The 17953-nt window shown below is 53.1% G+C and overlaps 1 protein-coding gene across 4 annotated transcripts in view; it reads left to right on the forward strand.

Annotated features, from left to right (window-relative positions):
* Positions 1-17953, forward strand: part of IQSEC2 (IQ motif and Sec7 domain ArfGEF 2) — a 76387-nt gene that overhangs the window by 53492 nt on the left and 4942 nt on the right. For all 4 annotated transcript variants that reach the window (XM_032398153.1, XM_032398154.1, XM_032398156.1 and 1 more), the window contains 10 exons: positions 3714-3975; positions 5133-5534; positions 7344-8239; positions 9665-9826; positions 10302-10424; positions 11405-11571; positions 14014-14153; positions 14864-14989; positions 16876-16975; positions 17545-17706. In XM_032398153.1, coding sequence (XP_032254044.1) covers positions 3714-3975; positions 5133-5534; positions 7344-8239; positions 9665-9826; positions 10302-10424; positions 11405-11571; positions 14014-14153; positions 14864-14989; positions 16876-16975; positions 17545-17706 — 2540 coding nt within the window. The remainder of the gene's footprint in view (positions 1-3713; positions 3976-5132; positions 5535-7343; positions 8240-9664; positions 9827-10301; positions 10425-11404; positions 11572-14013; positions 14154-14863; positions 14990-16875; positions 16976-17544; positions 17707-17953) is intronic.

The raw sequence follows: 17953 nt of genomic DNA on the forward strand, positions 1-17953 counted from the left end.
TGGAGAACCAGGGGCAGCATGGAGCCAGAAGTGGCGAGAGGCAGCGAGATGTCATGAAAAAACAGCCTGGGCCCTGTGTTTGCATCCTGACTTTCTCACTTAATAGGCTGTGTGACCTTAAGCAAGTTTATATCACCTCTCTGAGCCTCCATGTCCTCATCTATAACACGGGCCTAATGGCGTCTTCCTCGATAAGTTTCAAGGATTCAATCAGCTCATTAATGCTGTTGCCCTAGGGATAGAGGTGACCATAGAGCCCTATGGCAGCAGAGGAAGGACCTGTAAGCCAACCCGTGTGGAGGGGGCAGGTAGGCATGGAAGGGCACACGTGAGCTAAATGTTGAAGGGTGAGCAGGAGGTAGCCAGGTTGAAGTCATGGGGCAGAAGGTATATGAATGAGGCAGGGGTCAGGTCAGGAGAGCCATCCACCGCTCTGCTGAGGTAGTTGGAGGTTATCCCCTGGGTGATGATTCCTATAAAGCCTAAGGTAGATCACGTCCCTCTTCTGCTCATCTCAATCAGAGCAAAAGCCGAAGTCTTTATCGCGGGCTCAATGTCCTTCACGATTTGGTCCCCGTTCCCCCTCTGATCTTATCTCCTCTCACTCTCCCCTCATTCACCCCGCTCCAGCAATACTCGCCTCCTTGCTGTTTCTCAAACATGCCGGGCATTGCTCTACCTCAGCGTCTTTGCACTGGCTCTACCTTCTGTCTGGACTCCTTTGGCCTCAGGTGACCCCAGAACTCACTCCCTCACTTCCGTCTGGGCTCAGCTTATATGCCATTTCTTCAAAAAGACCTTCCCTGACCGCCATGTTGAAAACAGCACCTTGGATCACTCTGCCGTATTTTCCTTCCTAGCACTTATCTCTACCTGAAATGATAGTGTATATTCACAGTCTGCCTCTCCCACTAGAATGTCACCTCCCCTAGGGAACACATCTTGTGTGTCTTGTTCACTATTATATACCCAGCACCCAGCACTGTGCCTGGCACATGGAAAATGCTCAACTGTTGCTCGTTGAGTGAGTTCTGAGGAGCTGTGGGAGGGTTCTAGTGGGAGAGTAAAATGGTCAGATCTGTACTTTGGAGGGCTCTCTCTGGCCGCAGGCTGGAGAATGGATAGGAAGAGGACACTGGCGGCGGAGGTCAAGGCTCAGGTGGGAGGATTTATTAGCACAGCCACCAGAGCTCATTCATTGACTCCTTCACTCCAGAAGCTTTTATCGAGCTACTCTGTTCCAGGCCTTGTGCTCGGTGCTGGCAACAGATTACCAAATTCTCTTCCTGTGCTGGGATTCTGGGAGTTATGAACACAAATAGCTGTCACGCTTTGCCAAAGCTAACCTGCACCATAAAAAGAAGGACAGACATGTGCTGTGTGTGGGAGCTCTGAACAGGATCAGCAATAATTTCTGGCTGGAGGCGGGCTTCAGGAGGGCTTCTTAGTGGTGGCATATGACCTGAATCTTGATAGAAGTAGGGTGTGGGGGGATTTCTCAGATTGCAGATGGCAGAGATGATAGGGACTGCATTCCAGGTGGAAGGTACTGTATGAGCAGTTTGGGAGGTGGGAAGCAGAGGAATATTTGGGAGAAACAGGATCTGGGCCAGGCTGGAGGGAAGGGTAGATGGGGTGGGGGGCTGGCAGCTCACCCTGCAGACTGGCTGAATGTTTAAGAGCGTGAGCTCTGGAGTCAGACTGCCTGGATTTGAATCCTGGCTCTAGCATTAGTAGCTGTGAGAGCATTGATAAGTTACTTACCCTCTCTGGGCCTCAGTTTCTGGATGTATAAAATGAAGATAAATCACAATACCTATCTCATAGGGTTGTTTTGAAGAGTAAACAGGTTACTAAACGTGAAGTGGTAAGAACAGTGCCTGACGTGCTAAGTGCCCTATAAGCATTAGCCATTGTATCTTTGAGAAGCCTCAAGTGCCAGAATGAGAAACTTGGGCTATCTCTTGTGGGCAGCGGGAGCTATGGATGGTTCATGAACAGAGGAGACAATTGGATCAAACTGGGGTTTGAGCTGTGTGCTGAGAGGGAGAGGTTTGAAAGATTGATGGGCGGGATCCTTCAGTCCTGAGGAGCATCTTAGATGCCTGGGTTGGTTGGGGAGGGGCTAGACTAGGTCTGACCCCCAAAGTGGGACTTCACAAGCCCCTGAGACCCAGGAGGAGAGAGGATTTGGGGTAGAGGGCAGTTCCCCAGTCTGTTTCTGCCTTGCTCCTGGCAATGTTGGGAGGGTGGAGGATGAATGGTGGGCGGGGGGACGCCCCTCTAGGGTGGAGCTGAGCTCTACCCCTGCAGCCCAGGACCTGGCCTGATGGGTGGGTGCAGCCTCCCCCCTGCACCCAGCCCCCAGACCAAAGTGCTCTCCCACAAGGCTGGCAGGTCTTAAGCTTAAGTTCCTACACAGGTAGGGAGTTCCCCTACATCCAGCCCAGCTTGCCCTGCCCTGCGCCCTGGCCTCTGCTAAGTAGGGGTTGGGGAGTGGCCCCTTAAGCCTTTCCAGCCAAGAGCCCCCTCAACCATGTGCCTGCCCAAGCCAGACCATTCTCTGGGCTCCACCACACCCATTCCCCCCACAACCCCCATGCCTCACCCACCTGTCCCTTCCCTCCTGGCCCCCCCTCCTCCATTCTCCTCACCTCTGTGGCTCCTCACCTTGCCTGCTAGGCTCAGGGCGCCTGGGCGCTGTCGCCACCTGGGTTCCCTGGCAGCCTGGTTGCCATGGCACCATGGGAGCAGGTCTGGCGGAACAACAGCTCTGGGTAACCAGGGCAGGCAAGGCCCAGTGCCCCGCTCCTGCCAGTCTTCAACCTCAAGACTTTTGCCCCCCCCTCAGCTGAGCAGAGGAGGCCATGAGGAGAAAAAAGAAATTGCCCCGCAGGGCAGCTCTTTACCTGTGAGGATGTTGAATTGGAGGCGCCTCTCGCTGTCTTGGAGCCTGAGCCCTTGCAGCCAGGGAACCTGGGAACTGGCTAGGCCAGTGTCCAGGCAGCTGAGGGCAGGGGTGGGGCTATAGGGGGCAGGGCTTGGGAGGGGAGGGGTGAGTCTGGAGGCTCAGGATGCAGGAGTGGGCCCCAGGCCTGGGGTCAGGGCTGATCTGGGGTGGTGCTGGGGGATCAGGCTGGGAGGGAAACTGCAGCACACAGTGTTGGGGACAGAGCCATGACGGGCTGGAGCTGAGAGGGGAAGGGGACTGGGGGGGTGGGGGCTGTGAGGGAACTGGTCCATGAAGGGAAGGAGGGTTTGGGGATGGAGTTGTTAGGGGCCAGGACTATTAGAAAAAGGGACTTGAGTGGACAAGACTAGAAGGAAACTGGTCTGGGGATAAGGCTGTGAGGGGACGTAGCCATGAAGGGACCAGGTGTGCGGGGTGAGTAGGAACGGGGACAAGCCTGTGAGAAGACCCAGCCTTGAGGTAAATGAGTCTAAGCAGCTGGAGCTGTGAGCAGTGGGGCGGAAGGGCACTGAGGGTAGGGCTGTGAAGACAAGGGGGCCTGAAGGGAAGGGACTGCAAAGGGCAGCTTGGAGGGGAAGGTAGAACTCCCCTCTGGCCTTTAAAAGTTGGGGTTCCTATGGCTGTGAGGAAGCTGGGGAGGATGGTGTTGTGGGAAGGGGATCTGGTCCACCCACGTTCAGTCTGGCTGAGCAGGCCCATCTCCCGGTCCCACATCCTGGCTCATCTTATCTCATCCCCACAGTGTGGAGGGTGATGCCCCAGGCAGTGACCTGAGCACAGCGGTTGATAGTCCTGGGAGCCAACCCCCCTACCGGCTGAGCCAGCTGCCCCCCACCAGCAGCCACATGGGGGGCCCCCCAGCTGGGGTGGGCCTTCCCTGGGCTCAGCGAGCTCGCCTCCAGCCAGCCAGTGTCGCCCTGAGGAAGCAGGAGGAGGAGGAGATAAAGCGCTCCAAGGCCCTATCGGACAGCTATGAACTCTCCACGGACCTGCAGGACAAGAAGGTGCAGAGGAGATGGCTCTGGCTGGGAATGGGAGCTGGGAGCGGGAATGGGGGTGCGAGAGAACCAAGGGAGGGATCGGGATGTGGCATTTGAGGGTGGTATCCAGGGAGGGATAAGGAGCCTAGAATGGGAGACTAGCTCTAAGATCCTTCACCCTACTGGGGATTCACCCACTCATTCACCACCCATCCTCTGAGTCTCCTGTTCACTCAACAAACATCGACTGAGCTCCAAGCCTGCACTGGAGACATAAAGATGAATGAGACCCGGACCCAGTCCTCCAAAAATCTGTCAAGTAGGAGAAACACACACATACCTTGACACTTTCAGAAGAGTGTGCTACAGTATATCACATATATCACACAAGATATCATTTAGCTTAAAAAAAAAAAAGGTGGGGGGGCACAAAATACCATGTATAGAAAAAAAAAAAAAACCAAAAACCAAACCTGGAAGGACATATACCAAAATGTTAATGGTGGTTATTCCTAGGTATCGGGACTTCAGGCAAACCAATCTTCCTTCCTCTCTTTTTTTTTTTTTTTTTTAAAGATTTTATTTATTTATTTGAGAGAGAGAGAATGAGAGAGAGAGCACATGAGAGGGGGGAGGGTCAGAGGGAGGAGCAGACTCCCCGCCAAGCAGGGAGCCCGATGCGGGACTCGATCCCGGGACTCCAGGATCATGACCTGAGCCGAAGGCAGTCGCTTAACCAACTGAGCCACCCAGGCGCCCTTCCTTCCTCTCTTTGTTCCTTCCTTCTTTCTTTCCCTCTCTCCCCACTCCCCCTCCCTTCCTCCCTCTCCATCTTCTTTCTCTCTCTTCCTCTTTCCTTTCCTCCTTCCGGCTCTCAATTTATTTCTTACTTTCTCTCCATTTTTGGCTTCTCTGGGTTTTTTTTCGAACTTTTTTTTTTTTGAATAATGTACCTCTACTTCTTGTAAATAAGAAAGAAAACCACAACCCAGCCCCATGTGACAAGCACTATCGAAGATTACAGTGAGGACACCACACAGAGCCCAGCCTGGCATGTCCAGGCAGCTCTAGGCAGTTTGCTGTGACTGGGGGGGGTGGGCGGTGGTGTGGTTGAGGCCCAGGGAGATGAATGAGGCTGGCGTGAGTTTCTGACCTTGCTCCCCTCGACCCTCCCCTGCTAGGTGGAAATGCTGGAGAGGAAGTATGGGGGCTCCTTCCTGAGCCGCAGGGCTGCCAGGACCATCCAGACGGCCTTTCGCCAGTACCGCATGAACAAGAACTTTGAGCGGCTCCGCAGCTCAGCCTCAGAGAGCCGTATGTCCCGCCGCATCATCCTTTCCAACATGAGGATGCAGTTCTCCTTCGAAGAGTACGAGAAGGCACAGAACCCCGCGTACTTCGAGGGCAAGCCTGCCTCGCTGGACGAGGGCGCCATGGCTGGTGCTCGGAGCCACCGGCTCGAACGAGGGCTCCCCTACGGAGGCTCCTGTGGAGGGGGCATCGATGGTGGCGGAAGCTCCGTCACCACATCCGGAGAGTTTTCTAATGACATCACAGAGCTCGAGGACTCCTTCTCCAAACAGGTCAGCATCCCTGCAAAGGGCCTTTCCTCCCCAACCCCATCCCCATGCGCTGGCTACTCCTCCCGCTCTTTACCTATATTCCATACCAAAAGGAGTTGCCTGGCAAGCATTTGAGGAGGGGCTGTGAGATCGATGAGAAAGATTTGGCCAGAGGAAAGGATCAGATCGTTAAAACGAGCAAGTTAAAAATCTAGGTGTGCAGAACACATAAGAAAATTTACGTTCCCACTCTTTGGAACTTGATCCACTGTCAAGTTCAGGCCTAACTCACAGGTGATGAGCTCCTACTGTGTGCCAGGGGCTGGGTGTGCCTCATAACAGTCTGCAAGACCGGGGTGGGGGGGGTGATGGTGGTGGTGGTGTTTTCCCAGTTTTACAGAGAAGGAGACTGAGGCCCCAAGTCCCTGAGAGGCGAAGTGACTGCTCCAAACTGGAGTGGAACTCAGCTCTGTCTGGTTCCAAACTCTGTGCCCTTTCCCTTATACCACACTCCTAGGGACCAGGCTCTGTGCTGGGTACCGTGACGGAGACAGATGAGAGCCGTCCAGGGTCCTTGTTCTTAAGGACCTACGAGGCCAGTAGGAAATGGCAGACGTGTGTGCGTGGCTGTCTCCTGAAATAGTGTGCTCCGAGCCATGAGGAAGGATCAAGGGGAGAATGGGGGAGAGGGGATCACAGTCTGGTGCAGAAATTGAGGAACCAGGCCTGGGGCCAGCTATCAGTGCTGTCCACATCCGATGGAGAAGTACATTAGTTACATGTATTAGTTACATTGCTGTGTAACAAATGACCCCAAAATTCAGTAGCTTAAAACTGAATTTAAAGACTGAGCTTAAGCAAGAAACATGTATTACTTCATACAGTTTCTGAGGGCCAGGAACCTGGGAGTGGCTTGGCTGGTGGTTCTGGCTCAGGGTCTCTCATGAGGCTGCAATCAGGCTGTAGGGTGGGACCACAGTCTCTGAAGACTTGACTGGGGCTGATGGGTCTGCTTCCAAACTCACTCACTTGACTACTGGCACGAGGATTCAGGTCCTCACCCTGTGGGCATCTCCATAGCACTGCTCATGGTGTGGCTTCCCCCAGAGCAAGGGGTCTGAGAGAGAGAAAGAGAGAGAGAGCAAGAGCGCGAGAGCAGAGTGAACAGGAGTGCTCATAACCTAATCTCGGAAGTGACATCCCATCCCTTCTGCCATATACTGTTGGTTCCACAGACCACGCCTGGGACAGTGTGGTACATAAGGGTGTAGATACCAAGAGGTAGGGATCATTAGAGACCAGTTTGGAGGCTGGATACCACAGAGAAGCCGAGTTACCAGCCATGGTTTGGATTCTCACATAATAAATATTATGCATTTTCTAAGACAGAACCAGACGGAGGGCTCTGGGAGCCCGGAGGAAGCCGAGATTTGGGTTTACCCTGGGGGATGGCAGAGGCAAGAAATACGGATTGAATCAAGGAGGAGGTGGCATTTGGCTTGGGTCTATAGGGACATGAAGGAGGTATTGAGATATCTGAGAAGCGAACTTGGCACCATTACCCAGCTCCTCTGAGCTCACAATGGCTCCCTGGGAGTTGTTTTATATACTGCAGAGAACCTGTGGAGGCGGGGGAGGGGACCCACTTCTTCTTGGCTGACCCATTAGGAAGATTCCCCCTTTTCCCCTCCCTCCCATCCTCCCTTTCTCCCTCCCTCCTCCCCTCCCTTTCCCCCTTCCTCATTACCCGCCTTGCACCATCCCACCCTCCTTCCCTTCATCTTTCCTTCCTTTCTCTCCCTTTCCCCCTTCCCCTTTCCGCCCACACAGGTAAAGTCTCTGGCTGAATCCATTGATGAGGCCCTGAACTGCCACCCATCAGGGCCCATGTCTGAGGAGCCAGGGTCAGCCCAACTGGAGAAGCGGGAGTCAAAGGAACAGCAGGAGGACAGCTCGGCCACATCCTTCAGTGATCTTCCCCTCTACTTGGATGACCCAGTTCCCCCACCATCCCCTGAGCGACTGCCCAGCACAGAGCCCCCACCCCAGGGCCGGCCCGAGTTCTGGGCACCAGCCCCTCTCCCGCCAGTTCCTCCACCAGTGCCACCAGGGACCCGGGAAGATGGTGCCCGTGAGGAAGGCACTCGCAGGGGTCCTGGGTGCTTGGAGTGCCGGGATTTCCGGCTGCGGGCTGCCCACCTTCCCCTGCTTACCATTGAGCCTCCTAGTGACAGCTCCGTGGACCTGAGCGACCGCTCAGATCGCGGCTCTGTCCACCGCCAGCTGGTGTATGAGGCTGATGGCTGCAGCCCCCATGGGACCCTGAAGCACAAGGGGCCACCGGGCAGGGCCCCGATCCCACACCGCCACTACCCAGCCCCGGAGGGCCCAGCCCCAGCCCCGCCAGGGCCCCTGCCCCCAGCCCCCAACAGTGGCACTGGGCCCAGTGGTGTGGCTGGGGGTCGGAGGTTGGGGAAGTGCGAGGCAGCAGGCGAGAACTCTGATGGTGGAGATAATGAGAGCCTCGAGAGCTCCAGCAATTCCAATGAGACCATCAACTGCAGCTCTGGCTCCTCCTCGAGGGACAGCCTGAGGGAGCCTCCAGCCACAGGCCTGTGCAAGCAGACTTACCAGCGGGAGACGCGGCACAGCTGGGACTCACCAGCCTTTAACAACGACGTGGTGCAGAGGCGGCATTACAGAATTGGCCTCAACCTGTTCAACAAGTACGTGCTCCCTACCCTGCCTCCTCAGCCCTCCCTCCCCTGCTAGGGGCGCTTGGACCGCGCGGGCTGAACTCCAAGCAGAGGCCCTGCTTCCACCGTCTTGTTTTGTGGACGGGCTTTCTCCCTGGCCTTTTGGGGAAGAGGATGGGCAGCAGGGTGGCCGAAGAGAAAGCCCTCCCCACCACACACACACACACACACACGCACGCACGTACGCACACACACACCCCTACCTCTGTCAGAGGCAGCTCTAGGCCTAATACTGCCTCTGACTGGCTGTGGGACTTTGGGCAAGAAGATTCCTTCTCCCCAGTTCGCTGTCTATAGGGATGGGTTCTGAACCTTGGTTCCCCCACATCCACTTTATGGTGGGGAGGCGATGTGAGGTATCAAGAGCCCTGCCCCGAAACACAGGAGCCCTGGACCCCTAAACCGACTTCGGCCAAACTCTGTGTGCAGCTCTGGGCAAGGTGTGTTCCTTCCTTGGGCTTCCATCTATTGATTAGCAGGGTGTGTATATTTGAGGTGCTGGGGGCCCAAGGTGGGGTGCTGCAGTAGTCCGTGACCATGACCGAGCTCTTTCTAGATGCCTGGTCTTGTGCCAGGTGCTTAGGAGCTGGGTGGAAGTGTGCCATTTGGTCAGAAAAGAATGAGAAAGCGAGTGGCCTATGTCTTCATAGTCTAGTAGACGCTGCCACCTGTATTTACTTCTCGAAATAGCTCAGGAAGGTGGCAAGTAGTGTCCCCATTTTATAGAGAAGGAACTGAGGCTTGGAGAAGTAAAAGGAGTTGTCCTGAGTCATACAACTGGTAAGTAATGGACTTGAGACTCCGGTGGCACCAAAGTCTCTTCCAAATTCCAGCCTCGTGGGGGGCCTCAGGCTCTGGGGTTCTGAATATGGGACAGTTCAGACCCGGATTTGGCCTCGTGGAAAGCAGGGCATATCTTGTTGGTTGAACCACCCACAGAGGCTGGGTAATACCTTGTCTGGGCTCAATGTGGGATGCAGACAAAGTAACCTCTTCGCTTTCCTGTTGAGAGGGTCTGTGACCCGGAAAGAAGGGCGTAGCCTGGAGCTCAGGCCTTTCTCCCAGGAGTCCTCTGTGCCTGCTGGGAGTGTGGAAGGCCCTGGCATAGAGCAGCCTCTCATTAGATCTTAATTTTCTTTCCATCGTAGTGTGGCTCCCGGGCAGGAAGGAGTTGGGTTGAGGATACCTTGGAATTTGGAAGCTCTGTGAGAATGGCTTCCTCTCCTTGGGCCTCAGTGTTCCCATCTGGGCCGTGAAGGGATTGGACCAAATTATATATTCAACTTCCTTGGTTCTCCGAGGCTACGGTTGGGCCCCAAATTAGTTCAAGCAGTGGGACAGACGGCCGAGTTCTTCTGAGGACAGTCATCTCATCTACCTCCCCTCTTTCTGCAGGAAGCCAGAGAAGGGCATCCAGTATCTGATTGAGCGGGGCTTCCTGTCAGACACACCGGTGGGAGTGGCTCACTTTATCCTGGAACGGAAAGGCCTGAGCCGGCAGATGATAGGGGAATTCCTAGGGAACCGGCAGAAGCAGTTCAACAGAGACGTGTTGGAGTGAGGACCCCAGGATGGGGAAGACTGGGCCAGGGATTCCTGGAAAACGAGGGCAGGAGGGAGGAAGTGGGCAGCTGGTCCTTTTCGCTCCGATAAACCTTACAAAACAGGATGAAGAGATCTTCCTGCTCCCATACCCCTGTATACTTCAAAAAGGTCTGATCTCTCTTAGCCCTATCCCTAAAGGTCTTCTGGGTGGCCCTGCTTGTCCTCTGACCCGCTTTGGGCCTCAGTTTTCCGAACTCTGAAAAGAGTGGGTCAATGGAAAGGACCCTTAGTAACATGTGTCTGGCCTTGATTTTTCTGGGGTGGATTCCATTTCAAACATTCCATCCTCGTAAGGATGCGAGGGCCATGGGTCCAGATTTTGGCAGTCTGGCCCTGGGGGCGTTTGTCCACTCGGGCAGGTCAGGGTAGGGCAGAGGTTTTTCTACAGAGGACTTGAGAGTGCCATACCTACTTCTTTGCTCCGCAGCTGTGTGGTGGATGAGATGGACTTCTCCTCCATGGATTTGGATGACGCACTCCGGAAGTTCCAATCCCACATCCGGGTTCAAGGCGAGGCCCAGAAAGTAGAGCGACTCATCGAAGCCTTTAGGTGTGCCTGTCTCCCACTCCCGAAGCTGCTTCCCTCCTTCCAGGGGGCCCTTCCCTCACCTCTCTGAGCCCCATACTTTCCTGACCAGAAAATGGCAATCGTAAGTCCTGTCTTGCCAGGCAGTTGTGCAGTTGTGCAATTGTGAGGAACAGAGGTAGGGAGCCTAAAGCGTCCAGCTCGGCACCTGGGACGTGGGCGTCCAACAGGTGACAAGAGCAGCTACAGCTAGTGCTTGTCAACTACTCACCAGGTATCAGGTGCTGAGCTAGGCACTGTATACGATTATTTCGCCGAATACTCCCAACAACCCTACGAGGTAGGGGCTTTCATTATTATTCCCATGTTGCACGTAAGAAATCGGAAATTTAGAGAGGTTAAGTAACTTGCTCGGGGTCATACAGCAAGTAAGACGTGGAGCCAGGATTTGAACTCAGTTGTGTTTGCCTCCGTGACCCAACGCCCTTAGTTCTTCTCCTCTACTGTTCATGCTTTGGGGATCAGGCAGACCTGGATAGAAATCCTGGCTCCACCACGCTGGGGTAGGTAGCAGAGAAACAGAAGAATTGCCGAGAACCTGTTGCCCATAATGGCAGAAGGATTTGCCTTATAGTCAGAAAGATCTGGATTTTCATCTTGTCTTCGCCATTTGCCAGCTCTATTACCTCGGGCAGGTTACCTCTTCTCTTTGGGCCTCATTACTTCCTCTGTAAAATGGGGCTGCTAATCGCTACCTTGCAGGATTGTGATAGGATTACATGACACGACGTACCTAAGTGCCCTAGCAGAGCTCCATAAAAGGTAGTGGTTGTGATTTTTACATGCTAGTCTTGGGGAAACTGAAGGAAGAGGACATGCCTGAAAGGCTTGGGAATATCTCTTGGGGGAGAGGGTTGGGGGCACCAGACTGGGTTGTGGGGGGAGGGATGGTGGGTAGGTGAAGATCACTGGTGCCTGACCTTGGCCCTGATCCTGCCCTGCAGCCAGCGGTACTGTGTGTGTAACCCAGCCCTCGTGCGCCAGTTCCGGAACCCAGACACCATCTTCATCCTTGCTTTTGCTATCATCCTCCTCAATACCGACATGTACAGTCCCAGCGTCAAGGCTGAACGCAAGATGAAACTAGATGACTTCATCAAGAACCTGAGAGGTGACCCGAGACCTCCCTATTGGCTTGTCCCGTCCTTCACCTGGGAAGGGAGAGTGGGCAGGGTGGGGGTGGGCTGGGGAAGGAGGGGGGAGACCACACAGGCTCCCTGGAAATGAGCCTGTGATGTTCTCTCATTTTCTGCCAAAGCTGCCACATTCCCCTATTAATTCACTCAAATATCGTTTGTCTGCTCATTCCTGCACCGAATACTGACCTAGTGGGTTCTGGGGTTATTACAGCAGTGAATGTGAGAGAGAAAAGCCCTGGTTCTTACAGAGCTTATACTAATCCACTCATTGACGCATCACTTTCTCTTTCCCACTCCTCTTTACTTATGCCCATAAAGGCTCATTTAATTATTCTCTGTACCCTTTCCTCCATCCATGCATTCACTTAGTCCCTTGACCAGCCAGCCAGCCAGCCAGCTGAGGCTGAGTGCCTCCCGTGTGCCCAGCCCTGTGATGGGCACTAAGGACACCATGGCCCCTGCCCCAAGAGAGCTCGGGGACAGTCTGTTTGTGGGACAGACTGACTTAGAGGACCAGATACCCAACACAAGAGAAAAAGTGAATCGTGATGTCAGACGGGCCAAAAGTGCAGTCAGAGCTCAGAGGAGGGAGATCCCACCTCCAACACACTTCCTGAAGGAAGTAGCATTTTCATTTTAAGGTGGGCCTTGAAGGCATGGATAATGTGACAGAACAGTAATAGAGGAGGCTTACCTAGCAGTAAGAATACAAAGGCACAGAGGTAGGAAAAGGTGTTGGGAGAACAGTCAGGATGGGAAGGTCAGTGAGAATCAATATGTGAGGGCCTTGAACACCGGGTGAAAGGTGTCACCTTGACGTTTTTTTCTTGGTTTATCGTATTGATGTCAAGCCCCGGCATCTCACCAAAGAGCAGCCTACGAAAAATGGCACAGGCGTTAGGATTATTTAAACAGAAATGAACGAGGGAAATGGAATTGAGGAAAAACAAACAGATGAGACAAATTGGCTGACCGGCAGGCTGTGCGTGGTTGCTGGGCTCAAGCTCTTTGGCAGCTGAGGTAAAAAGGCGGTGTGAGGAAGGATGTTCTCTTAGCACCTGTCCAAGGAGGAGGCGTGGCATTCCCAAAGGAGAAAACATTTTCTCTAGCAGGAGGGTTAGAGGGAAGAGTGAGTGGGTTTCACTCAGCAGACAGTCAGGAGTGGAGAAGGATGGTAGACTTGGGAGGAGGGAGTTAGATCAGAGGCCATCTGGAGCTGTCTCCCAGAATCCTGCTATTAGTCATTCATTCATTCATTCATTCATTTCACCCATCCTCTCTCCCTCCCTCCTCCTCTCTCTATGTATGTGTGTGTGTGCACACATTCGTATATGTGCGTGCGCATATGTGCGCACATATATATGTACATACATATGTGCTTACATGTGTATATGTGTGCGTACATATATGTGTATATATGTATTGTGTGTGTGTGTTTGGAGAGGCGGTACCTCTCCAAATATATATACATATATACACATATACATATATACAAATATACATACGCATACATGTATGTATGTACATGTATATGTATATATGTATTATATATGCATGTTTCTTGCCCCTCCAATTATTAAATAAATAAGCAAACAAACAAACGAAATGAATACTTGCTCATACCCAGAAATTATGGAAATAGAGCAAACGAGAAAAAATTGTTTAATCATCCTGAATTCTGCCCCCTGTTGGCAACCGTGGTTGATATTTTGCTGTTTTCTAGTCTTTTTTTCCCTATGCGTATGTAACTTTTTATACAGTTAAGATCATGCCAGGAATGTAATTTATTACCCTGCTCTTCCCACTTACCTTGCTACAGGAATTTTCTCATGCTTTTTGTAAACATCAAGTTTTGAATAGCTGTGAATTATTTTAAGTGGATACACTCAGCTTTAGTTAATTATGCCTCTATTGTGAGAACTTAGGTTGTTTCGAAGTTTTCCTGTAAGTAGCACTCGTACCTGTATCTTTGCACATATTTCTGAGTAATTCCTTAGAGCAGATTCCTAGAAAAAGAATCACGGAATATTTAGGCTTTTGCCAAGTTACCTTCCGAAACAGTTATGTTAATATACGTGCCCACTTCCCTGCCCCCTTATGAACACTGGATATATCATTTAACATTATTTTTGCTAGTTAGAAAGGCAAAGCTATCTGATTATTTTCATCACAGTGTGCTCTGAGTTGCCTAGAAAAAAATCCCCACACTGGGAAAGAAAGCAACTTGCTATCCAGTTGCTTGGCAAAGGACGCCTTTTCTGGCCCAGTCCTCCTGACCAAGGGACTGAGGGTGCCCGCTCCCTCCAGTCCTAGCCATTGTTTGCACTCCTGCCTCAGTGTGGGGCATTGTGGAGAACCCCTGCCACCCACTCCCCACATCATGCAATATATCCCTGTGTCGCTCCCCTCCCCAGGGGTTGACAATGGTGAGGACATCCCCCGAGACCTCCTGGTGGGCATCTACCAGCGTATCCAGGGGCGTGAACTGCGAACCAATGATGACCATGTGTCCCAGGTGCAGGCCGTGGAGCGCATGATTGTGGGCAAGAAACCGGTGAGTGCCTTGGGAGGCTGCAGAGGGGACAGGGTTTGGGTCGGCTTCTGCCACTGAGTGGTAGGTAAGTCAGTACCCCTCTCTGAGCCCCAGACTCCCCCCTCTGATGGAGTGGGTGATAATGCAGTCCTCAGGGGTGGTGGTGCAGAGTGAGACCCTCCTGGGGGAATGAATCTAGCACACATCCTTCCCACCTGTGGTTTTGCCTCTCCATCCCAGGTGAGGAGCCAAGCTAATAGTTAGCTGATAACCAAAACCAAGAACACCCTCTGGTCTTGTAGTCAACAAACATTCACAGATGCCTTTCCACAGAGCCCAGCATTTCACTAGGGAGTAGGGACACAGATACGAATCAGACAGAGTCTCCATCCTTGGGGGCATTCACAGACTGGGAGTGGGGGTGTCAGCCCAATACGTCTGCCTTATCGTCAGTCTAAGGGAGCAGCAAGGAGGGAGAGGTCATTTTCAGTCACTAGAACTGGGGTTTGGAGGAAGAGTGGAATATGGAACTGGGCAAGAAAGGTACACCAGACAGAGAGAGCTCTACGGACAAAGGCAAGCTGAGGCCTCCGTTGCTCAGACTCCTCGTGTCAGAGTGACAGTGATACAGATCAGAGGTAGACTTCCTCTTGAGGTTGAACGATAAGATGCCAGAGGCCCGAAGCTGGCGTGCTAGCCTTGCTGACACCTATTTCCCCATGCCTGCCTAGGTCTTGTCTCTTCCCCACCGTCGACTGGTTTGCTGCTGTCAACTCTACGAGGTGCCAGATCCAAACCGCCCCCAGCGGCTAGGGTTGCATCAGCGGGAAGTCTTCCTCTTCAACGATCTCCTTGTGGTATGAGCACTGGGGGGGGGGGGGAGGAACGAAGGGGAGGTGGTGAGCTTGGACCCTGGGTCCAGGGTGAACCATGTTAACGTTGGCGGGTGGGGGCGTGGTGGGTGAGGTGCTTTGCCATGGTATCTGCGCAGTCTCAGATAAGGCTCAGGCCCCCTCTGCCCCTCTTTTCCCTCTCGGATCCATTTGGAGGTGGTGACAGTGGCACAGGGGCAGAAAATGTGAGGACCAGGGGAGTTGACAGACATACAACGTGGGAAGCAGTAGGAAAAGTCCCTGTCCATCTCCGTAGCCCAGAGTGTTGGCTGGAAGGAGATGAACCTGTGACCCTGGGGTCACTCTGAAACCTTCGGGTGGTCAGGATGCTGGAAGTGAGTCTTAAAACCAAGCTCGTCACCAGTGTAGACGTGCATCTTTTAGAGCTGGGACTCTTAAGGACCCTGCTGGTGGGAAGAGAATTTCAGGGTCTCCCGTCCAACCTCTTTCCCCGGGGCAAGAACCAGTTTCCTGCATGGCCCCCTGCTTGCATCACTGCGGAGACAGTTTCCTGGTTAGACAGCTCTGACTGATAGAAACTGTCTCCCAATGGGTTTCCTCTAACCATCTTCCCTGGGCCCTTGCAATCACAGAGAACAAGTGTTCTCCTGCTCTGAGACAGCTCCTCAGGGATTTGAGGACAGTGACCTGTCTCCCCACCACCACCCCACCCCCGTGGTCTTCTCTTCTTTAGAACAGGGTCTCTCAATCTCAACACTATTGACATTTGGGGCAGGATAACTCTTCTTTGTTGGGGGGGGCTATCCTGTGCATTGGAGGACAGCATCCCTGGTCTCGACCTCCTAGATACTAGAAGCACTCCTTCAACCAAAACTGTTTCCAGACGTTGCTAGATGTCCCCCGGGGTTCAAAGTCACCCCTAGTTGAGAATTGCCGCTTTAGATGAAGCCCCTCCGATGCCTTCTCTAAGCCTCAATTTCCTCCTCTGTGAAGTGGGGCTAATCCCTATCTCATGGGGTTGTCATGAGGATGGAGTTAAGAAGTCAGATGTGGAATAGCCTAACCCAGAGGAGTGCCTGGCCCACACAGGTGCTGAGTAAATGTCTCACCACCTGTCACGCACTGACGCCTGTGTGTGTCCAGCCCCATGCTAGGCACTGGGTTCACAGAGATGAGTGAGACTCAGTCCTTGCTCTCGGGAGCTCACAGTCTGAAGGACTAAAAAAAAAAAAAAAAAAAAGCTCTGCATAACCGTGTGCTGTAACTGTCCTGAAATGAAATACTTTACTTTTGAACACCACTTGGAGACTGAGGTGTTCACAGCCTATGGTGGTCGAATCCAGAGCGCCCAAGTCCTTGATAAAGACCTTGGGCTATTGAGAGGAAGACTCGTTAACTCTAGACATGGGTTCATTGGCATTTGCCATTGTTTGCTGGGTTCTTTGGGGGGGGGCGGGGGGGGCAAGAAACACGAAAACCAGACTCCTCTTGGCGCTCCCGGTCCAGCAGGGGGAGTGCTCACCTAAAGCCTCATGGTGAAAGGCACCGAAGCAACACTCTGGAAGCTCCGAGAAGGGAGCGGGGTGGGGGAGTCCGTGTGAGGTGTTAGATAGAACGGGCTTTCTGGAGAGAACAGCATTCAGTTACTTCCTGTAAAAATCGTAAATGCCTGTTGTGCGTCGTCATTACATGAGGAACTTGCGTTTTCTCCCGTCTCTCCTGTTCTGCTCCTCAAGCTTCAGTTCTTCCCAACTCGTGGGTATGTGTGTTTGTGTGTTTATGTCTGCTAGTGGCGGTGGGAGGGGAGGGTGGCTATGAGAAATAGGTGTCATGTGGAAATTCCCCACCCCAAACCCTGCCTCTTGTCTTTTTCCCGCCCCCTGCCAAAGGTCACCAAAATTTTCCAGAAGAAGAAGATCTTGGTGACGTACAGCTTCCGTCAGTCCTTTCCTCTCGTGGAAATGCACATGCAGCTCTTCCAGAATTCATGTGAGTCCCTTCTTGGATCCCAGCATCCCAAAAGTCTATGCCATGGCCCCTGTGCTCCTCCTTCATCCATACCAACCGCCAGCTTTTGGGAGCCCTTTACAATGGGACTAAGATCTCCAAAGCACCTACGTGGTCCCGGGACGCAGGGCAGGCTGGGGTGAAGTATAATTGGGGTCCATGCCCTGGGGAGCTCGTGGTCTGGCTGAGAACCACGGTGTGTATGTTTTCTGGTGGGCCGAAGAGATGGTGGTCACGCTGCGCTTTGAAGGACTGAGCCAGAGGAGCTTTGTTGGGTGGCAGCAGAAGCAATGTGAGTAGAGGCAGAGGTGTGAAGGAAGGGGTTTGAGAGAGCAGCTCGAGTCCAGCTTGCCTTCGTATCTGGAGTATAGGGAGTAACGGGGCCATGACTACCAGGAGCTTGGGGGCTTCGGGGGGACAAAGGGGAGCCGCTAAAGATGCTCGAGCAGAGAGGAGGCTGGATCAGAGTTGGACAGTAGAAAAACCAATGCACGTGTGAGCCACTTGGCTTCAGTCCTGACAGAGGTGCCTGACCTCCCCCTTCCGCACAGATTACCAGTTTGGGATCAAGCTGCTGTCCGCAGTACCTGGCGGGGAACGCAAAGTCCTCATCATCTTCAATGCGCCCAGCCTCCAGGACCGGCTGCGCTTCACGTCCGACTTGCGCGAGTCCATTGCCGAGGTGCAGGAAATGGAGAAATACCGCGTGGAGTGTGAGTAGCCCAGCGGCGCCTCTTTCCCCTTTTCCTGACACAGCAGCCTGCAGACACCAAGAATCCTGTCCTCTGAGGATCTCAGAGTTGAGGGTTAGCTTGTCCAGCCTTCCTACCCTCATTCTAGGAACCTTTCAGTGACAAGGGGCTCATTACCTCTGAATGGCTGATTATTACTCCAGGCCCTAATTATGAACCAACTCTTCCTTCTATTGAAAGGCAGCAGGGAGAAGAATCAGGGTTCTGG

Source organism: Phoca vitulina, unplaced genomic scaffold (assembly GCF_004348235.1).
Source record: "Phoca vitulina isolate PV1807 unplaced genomic scaffold, GSC_HSeal_1.0 scaffold111, whole genome shotgun sequence".
Lineage (NCBI taxonomy): Eukaryota > Metazoa > Chordata > Mammalia > Carnivora > Phocidae > Phoca > Phoca vitulina.